General features: G+C 40.4%; 1 protein-coding gene and 1 long non-coding RNA gene across 7 annotated transcripts in view; one reads left to right on the forward strand and one right to left on the reverse strand.

The window, feature by feature from the left end:
- Window positions 1-19,080, reverse strand: part of VCAN (versican) — a 188,050-nt gene that overhangs the window by 69,272 nt on the left and 99,698 nt on the right. The window contains exons 3-4 of one of the 5 annotated variants that reach the window (XM_056538850.1): window positions 16,258-16,458; window positions 5,412-5,487 (exon numbers count right to left, since the gene is read on the reverse strand). In XM_056538850.1, coding sequence (XP_056394825.1) covers window positions 5,412-5,481 — 70 coding nt within the window. In that variant the 5' untranslated portion in view covers window positions 5,482-5,487; window positions 16,258-16,458. Of the gene's footprint in view, window positions 1-5,411; window positions 5,488-9,783; window positions 9,805-9,871; window positions 9,986-11,455; window positions 11,477-16,257; window positions 16,536-19,080 lie in introns of those variants that run through there. The other 4 variants (XM_056538885.1, XM_056538857.1, XM_056538874.1 and 1 more) reach the window with 4 other exon arrangements.
- LOC130290804 (uncharacterized) lies at window positions 10,019-18,352 on the forward strand. 2 transcript variants are annotated; one of them, XR_008847701.1, is made up of 3 exons: window positions 10,019-10,169; window positions 17,812-18,027; window positions 18,174-18,352. It is a non-coding gene; the product is annotated as an uncharacterized LOC130290804 (long non-coding RNA). The 2 variants fall into 2 exon arrangements; XR_008847702.1 differs by having other exon boundaries at window positions 10,028-10,169; window positions 18,205-18,352.

The following is a 19,080-nucleotide window of genomic DNA, read 5'->3' on the forward strand; positions in this document are numbered from 1 at the left end:
GACCAGGGTTTATGTCCCATCTGCCTATGCCACAACAGTAAAGCTTGATCTTGTTTATCTAACAGTAGAGCAGAAAGGACACATTCAGTTTGGATGTCTTTAAAAGCATATAGTGGAATTGTTTTCCTACAATGTAAAATGAATATGCTGATGATAGCATTAGGGCCCCAAACTTGGAGGATTTATGAACAGCAACCAAATGTCATCAAATAACATTTGGTTTCTCAAGACATCAAATAACTAGTTGTCCAACAGTTGAATATACCTATAAGTAGTACTGGTCAATAATAAATAAAAAATGGAAGTTATTGGTGGAAATGTCTGATATCGCCCAGTGTAATAGGGCCACAAAGGAAGGAGAAGGTCTATAATAACTTCATAGCTATGCCACCATCAGTGGCAAATTTACATTTGCACAGCAAATTGCACAAGACATTGCTACCTAGTTTGCAGCTCTTGCGAGAACAATTTATAGGCAGTAACAATGCTCCTTACCAAGCAGGAAGAGTTTCCCTAAAATGTTTATCATCTGTCCACAAGATATAAGGATTCCCACCAATCATGACATGGGGGTCCTGTCCCACCCATTTCAATAGACTGGCATTCAAATATGCACACTGCTGCTCCACGGAATTACTATGATGAAGCACAGCAAAGTGATGAACATTCTTCATCAGTTATCATCCGGCATGCTCTTCTTTCTTATGATTAGTAGGGGACCTCACCGATCTGGCACTTATGATCTATCCTATGAACAGGTGATAATGATTTAACTTGGGAAAATTCCTTTAACATCAACTGTGAGGATTGTGCAGATGGAAATGTAAGATCCTTGGCATAAACTATTCAAACTCCTGATCATTACTTGGTGGTTTCTTGCCCTTATTGGCTCCTTTGCTGAGAAGAGTAGTAGAACAGCATTAAAAGGGTATTCCAGGATTTTTTTTTATTTGACTATGCTACAGGGGCTGTAAAGTTAGTGTAGTTCATAATATAGTGTCTGTACCTGTGTGTGACGGTTTTCTCACAATCCTTATGTGATTTTCACCCCAATATTTAATTTTACCAGCATACAAAATGACTGTTGTCTCAGATTTTTCCCAGGTTGTAATGTGGCCGAGACCTGACTCACTAGTCAGCTGTTGACAGGGAGCCTGTCTGCTTCAATGGGTGGAGCGATCGCTTGGTGGGAGAGAGATCAATCTGCCACTAATGCAACAGCTGTAGGCACCCTGATTGAAAACCACAGGTCTTTTGTTTCGATGGGTGGGGTGGCTGATGGGAGGGAGGAAAATGGCATTGTGGGATTTGTAGTCAAAAAAACATAAGTCAAACAGGAAATACAAGTTCACAAAAAGCTAGCAACATTGTTATGGTAATCTCATGACATAGCCATTTAGCCCCAAGACAAGCACAGATCCTTCCTAAGCATGTCCATTACTGCCTGCCAGGTACCTACTAAAATCACCTTATGGTGGAGAAACCCTTTAACAAATAGAGTTTACTTTTCCATAGGAATCTAACCCTGCAATCTCCCCGACAGCGAATTAAGATACATTTTCCTCCTCTACGTTCTCATTTTCCCGATTTCACAATTGCCTTTGTGGAAAGTGTTTTGTTTTTCATAATCAGCTCTAAAGACATTTTTTTGGCCCATTAAGCTCTGCTGCGTTTTGGTTTTTTTCTTGCCCAATTCTCTGTTGCTTAATTATTGAGCAGATCTTTTCTTTTATTTCTGGCAAATTGAATTGTGCTCACAATCCAGAATTTGAGGAATTATTGTTGCTCATTCAATTGATGTGGTTAAATCAGTATGTTTAGTCCCTTTTAACTAGACCTCTGCCTATTATTAAATTACAGCCCCGATTCTCTCATGCATAATTCAATCAGAGCTACAAACATGAACATGATTGTTATTATTCGCTCAATTTTACCCATAATAATATTTCTTTGTTAATTGAATTCACTTAATCGCAGCTCTAATGTGATGGCATTATACTGCCAAGTGTCTCTTATTGCTTTATATAATTTCATTATCTGTTTCAGACTTCAGATCATCCAGGCACGGTCAGCCCATGTCCAAGCAGATTTTCAGACTTTAGGTTTCATTTTTCCAGTGATCATATTGGTTTCTTTGGCTTCATTACAATTTACACATAAGGCCTAATAGGTTTCTTAGAACAAAAGACTATTCTGCAAACACAACAAAGCTTTAAGGAGTTCTCCTTTTTAGTAGAAGTACTGCCAGATAATGACCTGATCACATAGTGTCATGCTGCTGCCATTAACTGTGGCGTAGTGTGGAATTAATGGCTCAATTTCTCTGCAGCGCCACCATTGGAGAAATGATGGATTACACAGTTCTCTTTAAAATTAATAATTCCATGTAATGCGCAGATATGCAGGGTCCTCCAAGCATGAGATACTCTTTGTAACCACTAGGGACCACGAGGGACCTTAATGGTCTATTCACATGTACAGAATTCTGCGCAGATTTGATGCGCATGTTTTCAAGCTGTCATTCAGTTTACATTAAAATCTGTAGCAGAAAATCCTGCAGATCAAATCTGTGCAGAATACTGTATGTGTGAATAGAGCATTAAAAGGGGTTCTCTCCTCTTACAAAGTTACAGGATAGGGAATAACTAACTGATTGTGGGGTCTGACTCCTGCAATCTCAGGAATGGGGACCCGAGTCTCCTGTTAAAATAGACTGGTAAGTCATGCATGCATGCTGCAACTCTATTCATTCTCTATGAGAACCGCAGAGACAGCCGAATGCGTGAGCTCGAATAGAGAATAAATAAAATGGTGGCACACATGTACAACCAGCCGCTCTATTCTAACCATAGATTCTGGACCCCATTCTCAAAATCGCAAGGGACCCAACTACTAGGCCCCCTGTGATCTCAAGGACGGGGGGCACGAATTTCCTGCAAATAGGGTATAACTTTGTAAGACAGGAAAACTTCTTTAGGTTCTATTCACACATACGTTATCCTGCGCAAATTTGATGCTGCAGATTTGAAGCTGCAAATTTAATGCTGCAAAGTTCGAGGTAAACTAAATGACTGGACACAGCTTCAAATTTGCAGCTTCAGATCATGCGCACCAAAATGCACAGGACACTGTACGTGTGAATACACCCTTAATGGTAGACTCCCCATATCTTGACTCAGAATTCCCTAATAGGGGTACTAAAATGGGACAACTCCATTGATGCTTGGAGAGCGCACAACCTACACAATTGTTTTGTATTTCCAAAAGTTCCTAACAAAGGATATAAAAAAAGCTAGCAAAATGTATTCCTCTGAAGCAGGGCCCCATTTATTTCTTATGAACTGCTGTATTTCTAATGAAGAATGGAAAAATATGAAATGTTTAAAATTGGAAATAATGTGTCTGCTACCTCTTGCTCAAATAATCAGTATAGTTTTCCTAGTTTTCCAGATACCAAAGAAAGATTTTTTTTTTCCTCCTTGGCATGAACCTTAAAGTCTGTAATAGCCAGAGCTCAGGCCATGGAATACTTTACTAATTGTACATTCTCATAGAACTATAACAATTGAATGCTTTTCCAAGTGTCACACTAGATCATTATTACTGTATGAGCAACATTGAAGGAGCAATGAATTCTAGGAGTATACAGCTGTAAACATATACGATGCTGGTCTACTTCCAATTTAACTTTAATATTCAATGATAGAATAAAGCTAGAATATATGGCAACTTAGCCTCAAAGGAGTACTCCGCCTATCCCAGCAGCCTCTATGGGGGAGGGGGGCGTGACAGCTGTGGTTACTTGCCACACCCCCTCTTATGGACATGAATGTAGGGGGCGTGGTGTGACGTCACCACCACGGTCGCCCCAACAGTGCGTTCTAAACTAAAATATTCAGAATGCCGGGGTGCCACCCGCCGGACCCCCGCTATTAGACATCTTTTCCCCTATCATTTGGATAGAGGATAAGATGTCCTGGGGCAGAGTACCCTTTTAAGCTGGTCATACAGATAAGATAAATATTCTATGAATTCACCAATATTGGTGTGACCAGCTGATCACCCAATGTTTATGACAGCCTTCCAACTCTCCCCTGATGGGAAACAAGAATCAGGCAGCTGGCACTCAACTACCCAAACCTTTTGTTCTCGGGAAGATAAGCCATTGCCTGAAGAGTCAGGCAGGAGTTTACACACTCACTTTCCACTGAGAATACATACATGTTCCTATTCCAGCACATATCTTTGGGGTGATAGCTGTTGCAGAATAAGTGTTTAGCTAACAGCTATCTGAAGTGTAAAGGTGCTTTTGATAGGTATAGCCGATCGTCTAAATGTGTGACAACCTACCAACTCTCCGCCAACAGATGATATTGATATAGAGAGAACGGTCGGGTGTGTTGGATTTTCCCCACCTTAACCCTATTGTTCTGAGAGGGATAAACAGGTACCAGAGCTATCTGGCTGTGACTTACCCCTTCTCTCACCATAGAGCAAACTTGAATGTGTGGCCTGGGGCAGCTCATATGGGAAAGTAACTACAGATGTAACAGGACCTTACCACAAATAGAAACCAATGGTGGTGGGGCACATTCACAGACTTTCTTGGATACCAAAAGAGCTTTCCCCAAACCTTAATGGCATGAGAGCTATAATGTTAATGTGGATTTAAAATTATAGGCAGTAAAGCTTTGCAGTGTACCAACTGAAATTGACATAGACTTAATTTGACATTACTCTTGGCTTTTTCTATGAGGAGGGTTTAGAGCAAGATACTGCCATTTCTTGGTTATACATGGCAAAAAATAAGGGTTAAGTAACTGTATCTAATGTAGTTGCAGTCCAATAATTATATGGAAAGCACAGTAAGCAGAAAGTGAAAAAGGATGCACTCACTCGTCTAAACACTCTTGAAGAAATGTATTCAATAACAGCATAGCACGGTGGGTAGATACAGAGGAGTGACCTCACAGCGACAGACTGTTTCTTGCGCCCAAGCACACTTCCTCAGGTCGAGGAAGTGCGCTTGGGCGCAAGAAACAGTCTGTCGCTGCAAGGTCGCTCCTCTGTATCTACCCACTGTACTGTGCTGTGCTGTTATTGAATAGATTTCTTCAAGCAAGTTTAGACAGGTGAGTGCATCCTTTTTCACTTTCTGCATCCTGTGCTTTCATTATTACTGGACTTTAAGGAGTAACACCCCCCTCAGTGTCCCATTGGTTTAGTCGTTAGCATCTAGTTAGTGGACGTGAGTATTTGCAGCAGTGACGGACTTGGACTCTACAGTGTTGGACTATAATTAAAGGCCCACTCTGGAATTATCCCAATAATATAATAGTATCAAAAGAAAAAAAATAGTTTGGTTAAAAAAGTATAATAAAAATATAATCTTAGTAAAAAAAGATGCTTACCTGCACGGAATGCATTAGAAATGTGGAATGCGGAGCATATCCAAAATATATATTTCAGATCTAACAACATATTGACCTAGAGGAGGGGAAAAAAGAAAGCGTGCATTAAACTAAAGATTCACAGTCCAGGACATTTCAGCTCGAAACAAACACAATTTGGTTATTTTGTCTGAAGCTTGCATGTATTTTCTGCTCACAATAACTGGTCTGTGGGAGCCCTAGACTTCTTGACAATCAGCTGCTCTGGCCTGATCCCCATGATGATGTCAGAGATGTGAGCTAAGGGAGAGGACGGCTGAGAACCTCGTGTTCTGTTCACTGACAATAAACAGATGTGAGGAAAGGAAACACCTTGAGAAAAATCCATGTTTCAAGTAAAAGTCCGGCCATTGATGTCAACGTCATTAAGGAGACCGGACCCGGGAACGTTCTTGTATCGCAGCTTGTTAAACGGAGTCACAATAGCAAGAGACATATGTATTCATGCCCAGGTGCTGTTATTGTACGCATACCTTGTGACTCTATCGTTATCCATACACGTAAGAGGAGATTTATCAAAACCTGTGCAAAGAAAAAATGGAGCAATTGCCCATAGCAACCAATCAGATCGCTTCTTTTATTTTTCAGAGGCCATTTTAAAAATGAAAGAAGCAAGCTGATTGGTTGCTATGGGAGGCTGGTTAACTTTTCCTGCACAGATTTTGCTAGATCTCCCTCATTTTTAAATATGTAAAGAAAGGATTAAAAAGAAAGGTTGTCTGGGGTTACTAAAAGATTGCCCTTGATCCAGATCCTATAGCATGTTTTAATGTTCCATTGGCCTAAGATGGACCTATTTAAGAAACAAAAAAAACAATAAATGTTATGGTACGATAGCGCACCATTAAATCTACTTTCTTGAGTAGTCCTGATCATCTACAGACAGGTATTATGCAATGCTGAGCTTTCAGGTCTCTAATTCAGAAATTGCTTTAAGAGGGGTACTCCACTGGCTAGAGTTCAGAACATTTAGTTCCGAACGCTGTACGCGCTTCGGGGGTCGTCCACGCCACCTCGTGACGTCACGCTACCCCTCTCAATGCAAGTTTATGGGAGGGGGGGTGACGGCCGCCATGCCCCCTCCCATAGACTTGCATTGAGGAGGTGTAGCGTGATGTCACGAGGGGCATGGTCAACCTCCGCAGCATGCACACAGCGTTCGGGACTAAATGTTCCAAACTCTGGCCAGTGGAGTACCCCTCTAAAAGCAATGTCTGAACTAGAGACCTGTCTAGATGATCAGAACAACTCAAGAAAGTAGATAGGTCACCCCTTCAATGCTTCAGCATAACCCACCAGAGCTTTAGTCTGCCACCAACTACAACAAGCATTTGGACCGCCATGTGAACAGAAAAAATAAATAAATAAATATATATATATATATATATATATATATATATATGGAAGGATGAAGCGAAAGCAAACCGATTATCTCACCATGTGTTCCTATGGGGTATTGAGAGAGAAATGGTTAGCCACAACATCTTGTAGGGCTTTGAATGTGCACAGAGCTTCTACTGGCGTTTATGTGGTTTCATAGTACTTTCATATAGGTACAGCGCCATATTCATTGAAAATAATACCAATCTTGTTTGAAATGTCTTGGTATTTATGTCTTGTGTGCTGTAAAGCCATGTTTTACATTTGGATTGAGTAAAATATTATTTTAATGGATATGGTGCTGGAGCTAAGTGTTTGTATTTGAAAGTACAATGGATTGAGAAAACTGAGCCATTTAAGCTCCAGTGCAAGCCATATCTAAGGCATATTGGTATGGGGGTCATGTTCTGACATATGTTTCTCTGGAGACTCTCTGCAGCTTATGAGCAAGTTATGCTACAGCAAGAACTCTCTTTATAAAAAGGATTAACACCAACTCTTGGGTGGAAAATGTTACAAGTCAACATTTACTCTACTTAGTGCCCTTTCTCTATCATGTTCTACATTTTAGAAATTCCTGAAGAACATCCCCAACAAAGGAAGGCCGGGTTAGAGCATGACCCGGAGCATGACCAGGTCCAGTAGTAATAGGGTATGTTCACACTACGGAATTTTAGCACAGAATTCCAATCAGGAATTCTACTTGGAGATTAGTCTGAGCAGCTACCACTGAAATCCTTTGGTGCTGGGACTATATGGGACCTGCGCTGTAACCACTGCCGGCAATGCGGTCCGCACATAATTTCGCCAAAAGAATAAACATGTTTTAGGGGGGGAAATTCCACAGTGAGAATGAGTCAGCGGAAGATCCATTCACACCAATGTTATGATTCATACAGCGGAATTCCACACATAGAGATTTCATAGTGTCAACATACATTTATACCAGTGTTTCCCAACCAGGGTGCCTCCAGGTGTTGCAAAACTACAACTCTCAGAATGCCTGGATAGCCAAAGGCTACTAAAGGCTGTCCAGACATGCTGGGACATTCATGGCACATCCATACCTGAACCTGAGGTGTGAGTCCCCCATCTAGTGAACCTATCTCAATGATTGTCGGCTGCCACACTGTCCATATACTTCAGGGGAGAGGTGTCGGTACTTGTGCGTGGCTCTCACCTTAAATTCTACTGGAGTTATGGACAGAGCCATAAATGCCTAAGATGGAAATATCCCTTCTAAGAGGTACTCCGGTGGAAAACTTTTTTTTTTTTTTTTTAAATCAAGTGGTGCCAGAAAGTTAAACAGATTTGTAAATTACGTCTATTAAAAAGTCTTAATCCTTCCAGTACTTATTAGCTGCTGTATACTACAGAGGAAATTATTTTCTTTTTGGAACATAGTGCTCTGCTGACATCATGAGCACAGGGCTCTCTGCTGACATCTCTGTCTATTTAAGGAACTGATCAGAGCAGCACATTTTTGCTATGGGGATTTTCTCCTACTCTGGACAGTTCTTAAAATGGATAGAGATGTCAGCAGAGAGCACTGTGGTCATGATGTTAGCAGAGAGCTCTCTGTTCCAAAAATAAAAGAATTTCCTCTGTAGTATTCAGCAGCTAAAAAGAACTGGAAGGATTAAGAAATAATTTACAAATCTGTTTAACTTTCTGGCACCAGTTGATTAAAAAAAAATAATAACGTTTGCCACCAGAGTACCCCTTTAATACAGTGTTTCCCAACCAGGATGCCTGCAGCTATTGCAAAACTACAACTCCCAGCATGCCCAGACAGCCTGGCATGCAGGGAGTTGTAGTTTTGCAACAGCTGGGGGCACCCTGGTTGGGAAACACTGCTTTAATAGTTATATGATGATCTGAGTGATGACAAGCTCTGGGTAGTGTGGTGGAATAAGCTGGTGCTATATAAATTAATCATTATTAGTTTCATTATTATTAATAATAATAACATTATTATTATTAATAAAAATAATAATAATTATTGTTGTTATCATTGTTATTAATTTTATTAGTAATAATAATTATTATTATTATCATTATTATTATTTAGCTTTATTATTATTCTTAACTTGCTGCCAGTTGTAACATTGTAACTGCAGCTACAACATGATTGGTATGAACTATGCAAAGTAAAAGTCCTATAGAAGTAAATGCAAAATGATGATGAATAGCATACATGCCAAGTTTCGTTTCCCTTCTCTATTGCCAAGACAGAGCCAACCCAACTTCAGCCAAGCACCTGAGTCACGCAGGACAGACTGGTTGCTAGGGGAAGACTGCCAAACAACCATCATCTATTCAATTGGGTTGTCAGTCTGTACTTCCCCAGCAACCAGCCTGTCTTAGATTACTTAGCCCAAACCATAAGTACAAATGAACCAAGGAATTTTGTCAGGACTGATATAATCCATTCCTTATCCTTATTAGTCATGCATTTTTTAAAGGGGGTACTCCACTGGAAACCCCTTTTTTTTTTTTTTTTTTAAATCAACTGTTGCCAGAAACAGATTTGTAAATTACTTCTATTAAAAAATCTTCATCCTTCCAGTACTTTTCAGCTGTTGTATGCTCCACAGGAAGTTCTTTTCTTTTTGAATATATTTTCTGTCTGACCACAGTGCTCTCTCTGTCCATCTTAGGAACTGCCCAGAACAGAAGAGGTTTGCTATGGGGATTTGCTTGCACTCTGGACTACGGTGTCCATATTAGGACATTATCAGGCATCAGCAAAATCACCATCATTCCTCCTCCCTCATCCTAAAAATCCATCTTCCATCAGAGTAATCTAGCCTCCTCCTCAGCAAAATCTCTTTCCTCCTTCAGACATGAACAAAATCCTCCCCCATTTTTACACCCTCAGCATAACCTCCCTCATCCCTCAGACAAACCTTGGTCATACCTAAGACAAACTTCCTTCATAACTTAGACAAACCTCCCTCAGCTCTCAGCCAAACCTCCGTCACACCTCAGACAAACCTCCGTCAAACCTCAGACAAACTTCCTTCATACCTCAGACAAACCTCCCCCAGCTCTCAGCCAAACCTCCGTCACACCTCAGACGTCAGCCAAACAGCCGTTGATGTAAAGTTTTCCTCGATTCGTAGAAAACTGAGAGCGCATGCACAGCACTCCGCTGACAGCGTAGGCAGCGTTAGGAGCATAGCGCTAGTGTAGCCCTGCACATGCGCAGTTGTCTATACTGCTCAGAGCGCATGAGCAGCTTTCCTCCGCTACACAGTTAGTGTAGAGAGGCTGGAAAACTTTAACGGCTGTTCGGCTGACGTCTGAGGCATGATGGAGGTTTGGCTGAGAGCTGAGGTAGGTTTGGCTGAGAGCTGAGGGAGGTTTGTCTGAGGTGTGATGGAGGTTTGTCTGAGGTGTGACAGAGGTTTGTCTGAGGAATGACCGAGGTTTGCCTGAGGTTTGAGCACTGAGGGAGGTATGTCTGAGGTATGACGGAGGTTTGTCTGAGGTTTGAGGGATGAGGGAGGTTAAGCTGAGGGTGTAATGTGGGAGGATTTTGTTTATGTAAGAAAGCGGAGAGAGATTTGGCTGAGGGATGCCAGAGGTTAACATGATGTACGACGGAGGAGGAGGCGAGATTACTCTGATGGAGGACGGATTTTAAGGATGAGGGAGGAGGAATGATGGCCATAATGTCCTAATATGGACACCGTACTGGACAGTTCTTGACATGGACAGAGGTGTCAGCAGAGAGCACTGTGGTCAGGTAAAAAGAAAATTCAAAAAGAAAATAACTTCCTGTTGAGCATATAGCAGCTGATAAGTAATGGAAGGATTAAAAAATTGTAATATTCAATGATTTGTGACACCCATGGGGAATATCACTGAAATGGCTGCTGCTTTCACTGTCTATGAACTTTTTTTTTCCATGTGCAAATGTATATGCAAATGATTTTAAAAGGTTTATTTTAAGGGGAATTCTATAAATTGATCTCAACTCATATATACTCAGAACATGAAAAACTGCAGTGGCCATGCTGAGAAGCTGGCGGGATGCCTCAAATATCTTACTAATACGCTGCCTTTCTGGTTTATGCCAACATGTATAATGCTATAACAACAAAGACCGCTGTAAACTATTAGGACACAAACTATATCCCTATATAGTCAATGCATTAATTCTCTATAATCATATCCTCAATAGCACAATAGGTATTACAGGTAATGATGCACATACACATGTGGACTATTTGTCTCATCTTGTGAAGCCAATCTGGCAGCTTCCTAGAGCAGTGTTTCCCAACCAGGGTATCTCCAGCTGTTGCAAAACTACAACTCCCAGTATGCCCGGACAGCCTTTGGCTGTCCGGGCATGCTGGGAGTTGTAGCTTTGCAACAGCTGGGGGCACCCTGGTTGGGAAGCCCTGTCCTAGAGCTTGGCAAGGACATTCAGCAACTCATAACTAACTATATAAAAACTACAGATGAAGCAGAGCAGAATTAGTCATCCGGCACATGTAGTCGCCTCTGTACATAACTGCTAGAAAACCTTGTCCCAAAGTGTCACCCCAAAAGAAAACAAATTCAGCTCTGCTACATCTGTTTCAACAGTTTCCCTTCATATTGTTGTAAACTCATACCAGGGCTTAAAGACATATAATGTACTTAAAGACATAGGGGGAGATTTATCAAAACCTGTGTAGAGGAAAGTTGCTGAGTTGCCCATAGCAACCAATCAGATCGCTCCTTTCATTTTTCACAGGCCTTTTCAGAAATGAAAGAAGCAATCTGATTGGTTGCTATGGGCAACTCAGCAACTTTTCCTCTACACAGGTTTTGATAAATCTCCCATATAATGTACTGTCTACTTCTGGTCTCTATAGTGTAAGTTGTGTGTGTGTGTTTGTGTGAGTGTGTTTGGGTGTCTGTGTCTGTGTGTGTGTGTGTGTTTGTGTGAGTGTGTGTGTGTGTGTGTGTTTGGGTGTCTGTGTGTTTGTTTGTTTGTGTGTGTGTGTGTGTGTTTGTGTGTGTGTATGTTTGTGTGTGTGAGTGTGTGTTTGGGTGTCTGTGTGTGTGTGTGTGTGTGTGTTTGTGTGTGTGTGTGTGTGTTTGGGTGTCTGTGTGTGTGTTTGTGTGTGTGTGTGTGTTTGGGTGTCTGTGTGTGTGTGTTTGTGTGTGTGTGTGTGTTTGTGTGTGTGTTTGTGTGAGTGTGTGTGAGTGTGTGTGTGTGTGTGTTTGTGTTTGGGTGTCTGTGTGTGTGTTTGTGTGAGTGTGTGTGTTTGTGTGTGTCTGTGTGTGTGTTTGTGTGTGTGTTTGTGTGTTTTTGTGTGTGTGTGTTTTTGTGTCTGTGTGTGTGTGGGGGGGGGGTCTGTTTGTGTGTGTGTGGGGGGGGGTCTGTTTTTTTTTTTTTTTTTTCAATCTAGCGGCCAAATGCAACTCGAGTCTTTGATGTCGGGGTCATTCATTGGCTTTTCTACACATTAGCTGTTTAAGGATCCTTAAGTGACAAGCCATTTCATTGTAGGCTATGCAAGTACCGTCAATGGTGCTGCTCCACTGACCCAGTCTAATCCTTACCTCTCCTCCTAGGGGATAAAGAAGTGCTCTGATCTTTTTTCTTTTTTTCTCCCCTTAGTAACCTCCTCCTGAAGTCTGCACGTTTACACCCCCTCCTTAGCTGTTACTGGTGGTCTTTAACAATAAGCAGTTGTCAGGCTTCCTCTAAGTGGGTGGTGATAATGCGGACTTCTATGGGGCATTTTCTGTATGTGTTTTTCCAGAGGTAGTGACCCCAGTACATGTGCCTGACACTCTGGTTAGACAATAACTTTCTATGTGTCATTGGCTCCATCAGCATTGAGAAGGATACGTTTTCTTCTACTAAATAAACACCTATAGCTGGGGGAGGGGGGCCGAGTTGTCTTTTCTAAAGAAAATGCTCCCATACATAGGGTCCTTGGTGGTCCAGCTGAAGTCCCCCCTGGGCAACTAGAGCAAGAATGTCAACACTTTCTCTGCAGTGAGAATGACAATGAAACACTTAAAAGAGGTACTCCACTGGAATATATATATATATATATATATATATATATATATATATTATTATTCTTTTTTTTTTAATCAACTGGTGCCAGAAAGTTAAACAGATTTGTAAATTACTTATATTTAAAAATCTTAACCCTTCCAGTACTTATTAGCTGCTGTATGATGATCCACAGGAAGTTCTTTTCTTTTTGAATTTCTTTTCTGTCTGACCACAGTGTTCTTTTCTTTTTGAATTTCCTTTCTGTCTGGCCACAGTGCTCTCTGCTGACACCTCTGTCCATTTTAGGAACTGTCCAGAGCGATGGGGATTTGCTCCTACTCTGGACAGTTCCTAAAATGGACAGAGGTGTCAGCAGAGAGCACTGTGAAGGAAATTCAAAAAGAAAAGAACTTCCTGTGGAGCATATAGCCGCTGATAAGTACTGGAAGGATTAAGATTTTTTTAATAGAAGTAATTTACAAATCTGTTTAACTTTCTGGCACCAGTTGATTTAAAAATAAAAAGTTTTCCACCAGAGTACCCCTTTAATGATGAGATAAAATAGGTATGAAGAGTATTGCTTACTGTCTAGGACTAGTATAGGACTTTTTTTTTTAACTAACTAACTAAAAAAAAAAAAAAAATTCCAGTGGAGTACCCCTTTAAGAGTTTTCAAATAATAAATAAATTATAAAACTAAATAAAAAAATTAACCTAACTAAATAAAGAAATAAATAAATAAATATAAAGTCACTATTACCCATATCAACTGTTCAACCACTATCATCGCTTAGTAAAATATTCGCTTCTGCTACTTTCTTTGTTATAGATCTAGGAATAGAGATCTAGGAATTTTGTTAAATAAAACCATTCTGGCGACCGCACTAGACACATGATCAGGACCAGTTCACACGTTCGGGTTTTTAATTGCAGTTATCTGAAAATAGCAATAGCCTCTGTCTTTCTGTGTTCTTTACTGATGGTCTGTTTGTGGTTTTTGGATTCAATAAATGCAGTTATTGTGTGAACGCAGCCCAAGCCAGAGAGCATTAGGTGCGTTATACAGAATGTATAACTAGTCACCAATGCAGTGAGGCAGTGTTTCCCAACTAGGGTGCCTCCAGCTGTTGCAAAACTCCAACTCCCAGCATGCCCGGACAGCCGAAGGCTGTCCGGGCATGCTGGGAGTTGGAGTTTTGCAACAGCTGGAGGCTCCCTGGTTGGGAAACACTGCTATAAGGTGTGATATGGCTATAGTCCACGTGGCGACTGATAATGTGGCTCTTCCCTGGAGCTTATCGCCCCTTTTTCAGGGCTGCCTCCCTCCCACCTCTGTTCGCAGTCACCGCCCTATGTGTGGCTCATGGAGACAGCTGGCTTTTGTTATGTGAGACTGATCTGGGACTGCATCTTCTCAGAGGTGAAATCATATCCACAGCAGCCGGGGCTCCCCCAGTCCCTGCAGTCACTGGACACCTCTGCTCTGCTGCCTTCCTCTTGTCATTTGCCTGCTTTAGCATTCATCAGATCAGTCTCCCTGGGATTAAAGCTGTATGCACCAATCTGGGCTTTATCCTGCACACATACATACACTTAACATTGTATCTCACCGCCCTAAGCAAATGGCTTCCACATGCACCGATTTAAAGGGAAACGCTCCAGCAGATGTGGCACTACAAGTCCCAGCATGCGCTGTCAATCAAAGACGGTGTCCGACTACAGCTCTGCAATCCAGATGCCTGCCTTTAACCCTTTGCTATCCACTAGATCACTTATCACATAGGTTCATCTTTGCTCCTCAGCTGCTGCCTTTTTTATATATTTATATTTATTTATAAGATTTGCTTTGGCGGAATCCCGAAAGCTTGTCTCTACAAAATGCTGTTAGTCCAATAAAAAAGGTATTACAAGATACTGCAACATTTTATGATTTGCATCTATATATATATATATATATATATATATATATATATAGTCAATTTCAGTAAGAAAGGCTAAAAACAAGACACAGGAGAAGGCTAGACATTTTCATGCATCGGCTTCTATCATAGGATGACTAGAAAGAAGAAATAAGCGATTCTGACACAAAGGGGGTGTGTGAAAACCTCGTGTTTTAGGAAAAGGCTTTGCTGCAAGATGCTGCGGAAAGCAGTTCCCTTTCTCCTCCAGCAGGGGTCGCACTGCCCATTAGCAGAACAGCAGCAGCATGTATGCATTCCTAGACATCCCATGCCAGGGTCTCATGCAGAACAATACCTTTAGCGCTGTCACTCTCCAAAAAAAATGAGCTTAACTATCAGTGTACCCCTTTAAACCCACAGGACACATACAGCTATTGACTTTCTTTGTTACAAAAAAAATTCAAAATAAACTTTTTTTTTTTCTTTTTTCATTTTTTTTTCTTTCTTTCTTTCTTTCTTTTTTTATGGAGTAAATCCTAAATCCTTAACCCCATAAAGTCACTCACACATAGTGTAAAGGCTGCACTTCCATTGACTCCCATGACTTTACAAGGCTCTATTGAAATGCAGCAACACACATACACACAGTGTAACATCTGGGGAGGGAGTAAATATTGCCTCTGAGGATGAGCATTGTTCACACTGTGCGGTCAGTGTCCACAGACTTTAATGTACTCATTAACTAGTAACAGGAGCTGACCCCTTCTGCCAGGGAGGATTTGACTTGGTGAGTACAAAACTAAAGAAACTGCTGTTAATCCTATAGAGCAATGATTTCCAAACATTGTGCCTCCAGCTGTTGCAAAACTACAACTCCCAGCATGCCCGGACAGCCGGAGGCTGTCCGGGCATGCTGGGAGTTGTAGTTTTGCAACAGCTGGAGGCACACTGTTTGGAAAACACTGCTGGTAGAACTAATAGTGGAAACTTTTTATTGATTTATTTATGTGTATATCACAAAAAATCCTGTAAAAATCAGTGTATACACCAAGTCTTTGTCTAAAACCCTGCTTTGTGCAGTGCTGTGACTTCATGGTCCATTGACCCCTTGTGCTTAGCACCCAAATGCTCATGTCTGGGTGTTCCCTGTTGCTTTTTTTTTTTTTAATTAAATGATAGATCCTTTAGACTTTTGGGTATAGAATGGGGAATAAGCTTTCCAGGAACAGCCCAGTCCTTGATAGCAGATATGATCCTGACCTGCCAGACAGATGTCACCATCCCCATACACCCTGCATCTCCATAGCACCTTGACATATTGTAGCACAGAACAATGCAGTAAAAAAAAATAATAAGATTAAAAAATAAAAAGTTATAAGCAACTAGCAATTGTATCCATATGCTGCTACATTTAACCCCTTCCATCTCCAAGCACCTTTTTTGCTTTTTTTTCTCTCCCCCTGAACTGACCTGTTCTCACCATGCATACAATGTATCAAAGTGTTTTTTTTTTTACCTTGGAAGGTGACTTAGTATTGTCTTAGCTTCATCAAGTCCAGTGTTATACAGGGATGTAGTCCAGAGGATGCCTATGTGTATGTCCCTGGGTCAGAAGGATGCTGAGGGGGCTATTGTCTTCCTGTGCTGCTGTATAGTAGGTTTCCTGGGTTGCAGCTGATGGCAGAGCTCTCTCCTCAGCCCTTGTCTGTACAGAGTCCTAGTGGAAGAAGAAATAAGAGTCTGGTTGGCTGCAAGTTCAAATGCGGGATCTGACACCCCTCATGATTATATCATTACACCGTCAGCACAGTGAGAAGGAGGGGCACTCAGTGTAAGAGGAGGGCTCACTCACCCTCCCAGAGTCCAAGGAGATCCCAACTCCAGCCCCAGCCTTCCTCAGCACTTCTCACTTTAATACCAACCCTCTATACTGGATTCCCTGGAAACTACTACATCCACTCACATAGATATATCAGTGTCATAACCAGTCACAGGGATCAGAATGCTGTCATGATCAGTGTTTATTTATTTAATCACCTTTTATACCCATGCTTCTGCTAATCATTTAGGATAAGAGGCATGCATTGTTTATTTATTTATATATTTATAAATATTGCTTCAACTTTATACATATTGTGTTAATAAAAGAATCTTATCCTTTCTTTGGAGTTGACTATTTTCCACATGATAAGACCACAGTTAAGACATTTGGAAACAATGTAAGATAAATAAATAAATAAACAAATACATACATGAATAAATAAATATAGTTTTCACATGATAAAACCACAACTAGGACATCTGTGAACAATATTACATAAATAAATGCATACATACATACATACATATAGTTTTCACATGATAAAACTACAATTAGAACATCTGAGAACAATATTACATAAATAAATAAATACATACATACATATAGTTTTCACATGATAAAACTACAATTAGAACATCTGTGAACAATATTACATAAATAAATAAATACATACATATAGTTTTCACATGATAAACCCACAATTAGGACATTTGTAAACAGCATTACATAAATAAATACATAAATAAATATAGTTTTCACATTACAAATCCACAATTAGGACATTTGTGAACAATATTACAGAAATACATACATATATACATATAGTATTCACATGATAAAACCACAATTAGCACATTTGTGAGCAATATAAAAATAAATAAATAAATGATAAAATCTATTTTTCACATAATAAAACCACAATTAGGACATTTGTGAACTATATAAACTTAATAAATAAACAATATGAGCTACTGATTGATCAAGCAAATTTATCAACTATAAAGTTTTATTCATTGTAAAGTTAACATGTAACTTAACATTAACATGTAATTCCTAAACGTCACAGCTTTGGGGTTTCCTTGGCTGCTAAAGGTTCATTTGGGGGAATGATATAAGTGGCGTTTATTTGAAGTTATCAAAAACGTTTTGGATCAGTTTTTAACAAAAAAGAAAAGTAGCATCAACATTTTGTCTGAATCCCCCTCACCCGTATTTGGAATAGCCTCTCTATCATCTTCTGTGTGACAGTCCAAGAAAACGCCTAGACACGAAGCCCAGAGCCAAAATAATGTCCCCCACATCCCTTTTGGCCTCTACATTATTCTCATTGTAATACACATTTCGTGCATCTGGTGATTAGAACTTCTGGCAACAATCCGTTCGCAGCATTTACATAGTGGCTGCATGGACTCCCAGCATAAGCAAAGGGCTTCTACTGAGAAGGAAATAATAGATTCCCATGATGTAAGTATTGTCTTTGCTGGCTTTGGTTACTGGCAACATAGCATTGGCATTTCTTTGAGGTAACACCTCATGCTAGAAACATAGATGAATGGGATGATTTTGCCTATGCACCTAATGTGTTTTTAATGAAACATGAGTCTTTTCAGCTGTCACCTAGATAAACCAATGATCTTGTAGAAAAGAAGAAAGAGAAGTTTGTGTAACCGCAGAGGGAAGACTGGGAATGGAGCCAGGACAGTCGTGTAATCGCTTTGGATTCATTCATGAGAGACATCTCAGCCTAAAGATGGGATCTGACCACTGTGGTTGCAATAAACATGATTAGATGGAAATCACTGCATTGTGTGTATTATCTGTATTGACCCCCTGGGAAGCCTGCTACAGACAAGCCTTTCGTTTACCCTGTATACCCATTCACTTTAAATATCTGCAGAGCTAGAAGCTGTGTTCACACCTGTTGGAGTGAAAACAGTGTAAACAAATAAATGAATTTAGTGATGCCAGTTAACAGCCACTCTTCCTATGAGTGAGGTTTATACAGTAGTAAAGCATTCAGTGTCTGCTTACAGCCCTATACAATCATGATTCAACACAAAGGTTAAGCAAGCAGTGCTGATCACATATACCTGAAAGTAAATAGATTTGGAATGTCTTGTGGTCATTCTCCCATTCACTGTCGCACAATGAGACAGACGCTACTAAAGCTTGACTCATCACAGATTAGATGGATTAGGCTCTCCAGATGTTGGACAACAGCTCTTCATTCATAGACATCCAATATCTGTAGAGCCGTTCTAGCTGCAAATGTCCAAGTCTACTGCTAAATACAATTTTGCAAGAATATAGTTGCCCATTAAATGTGTGGTGGAGTGGAACTACTACATATCTCTACTGATACTTATGGCAGGGAAACAGTGTCATTTTTTAATTTCCTCAACACCAAACTTTGAGTCAAGACATAAGACTATTGACTGATCCCACCAAGATTGTGATCATCTGCTTTCAGTTACTTTACGTCTGTGGTCTCCTTCGTAGCGATTTTCTGTGCACGTG

Source organism: Hyla sarda, chromosome 1 (assembly GCF_029499605.1).
Source record: "Hyla sarda isolate aHylSar1 chromosome 1, aHylSar1.hap1, whole genome shotgun sequence".
NCBI lineage: Eukaryota > Metazoa > Chordata > Amphibia > Anura > Hylidae > Hyla > Hyla sarda.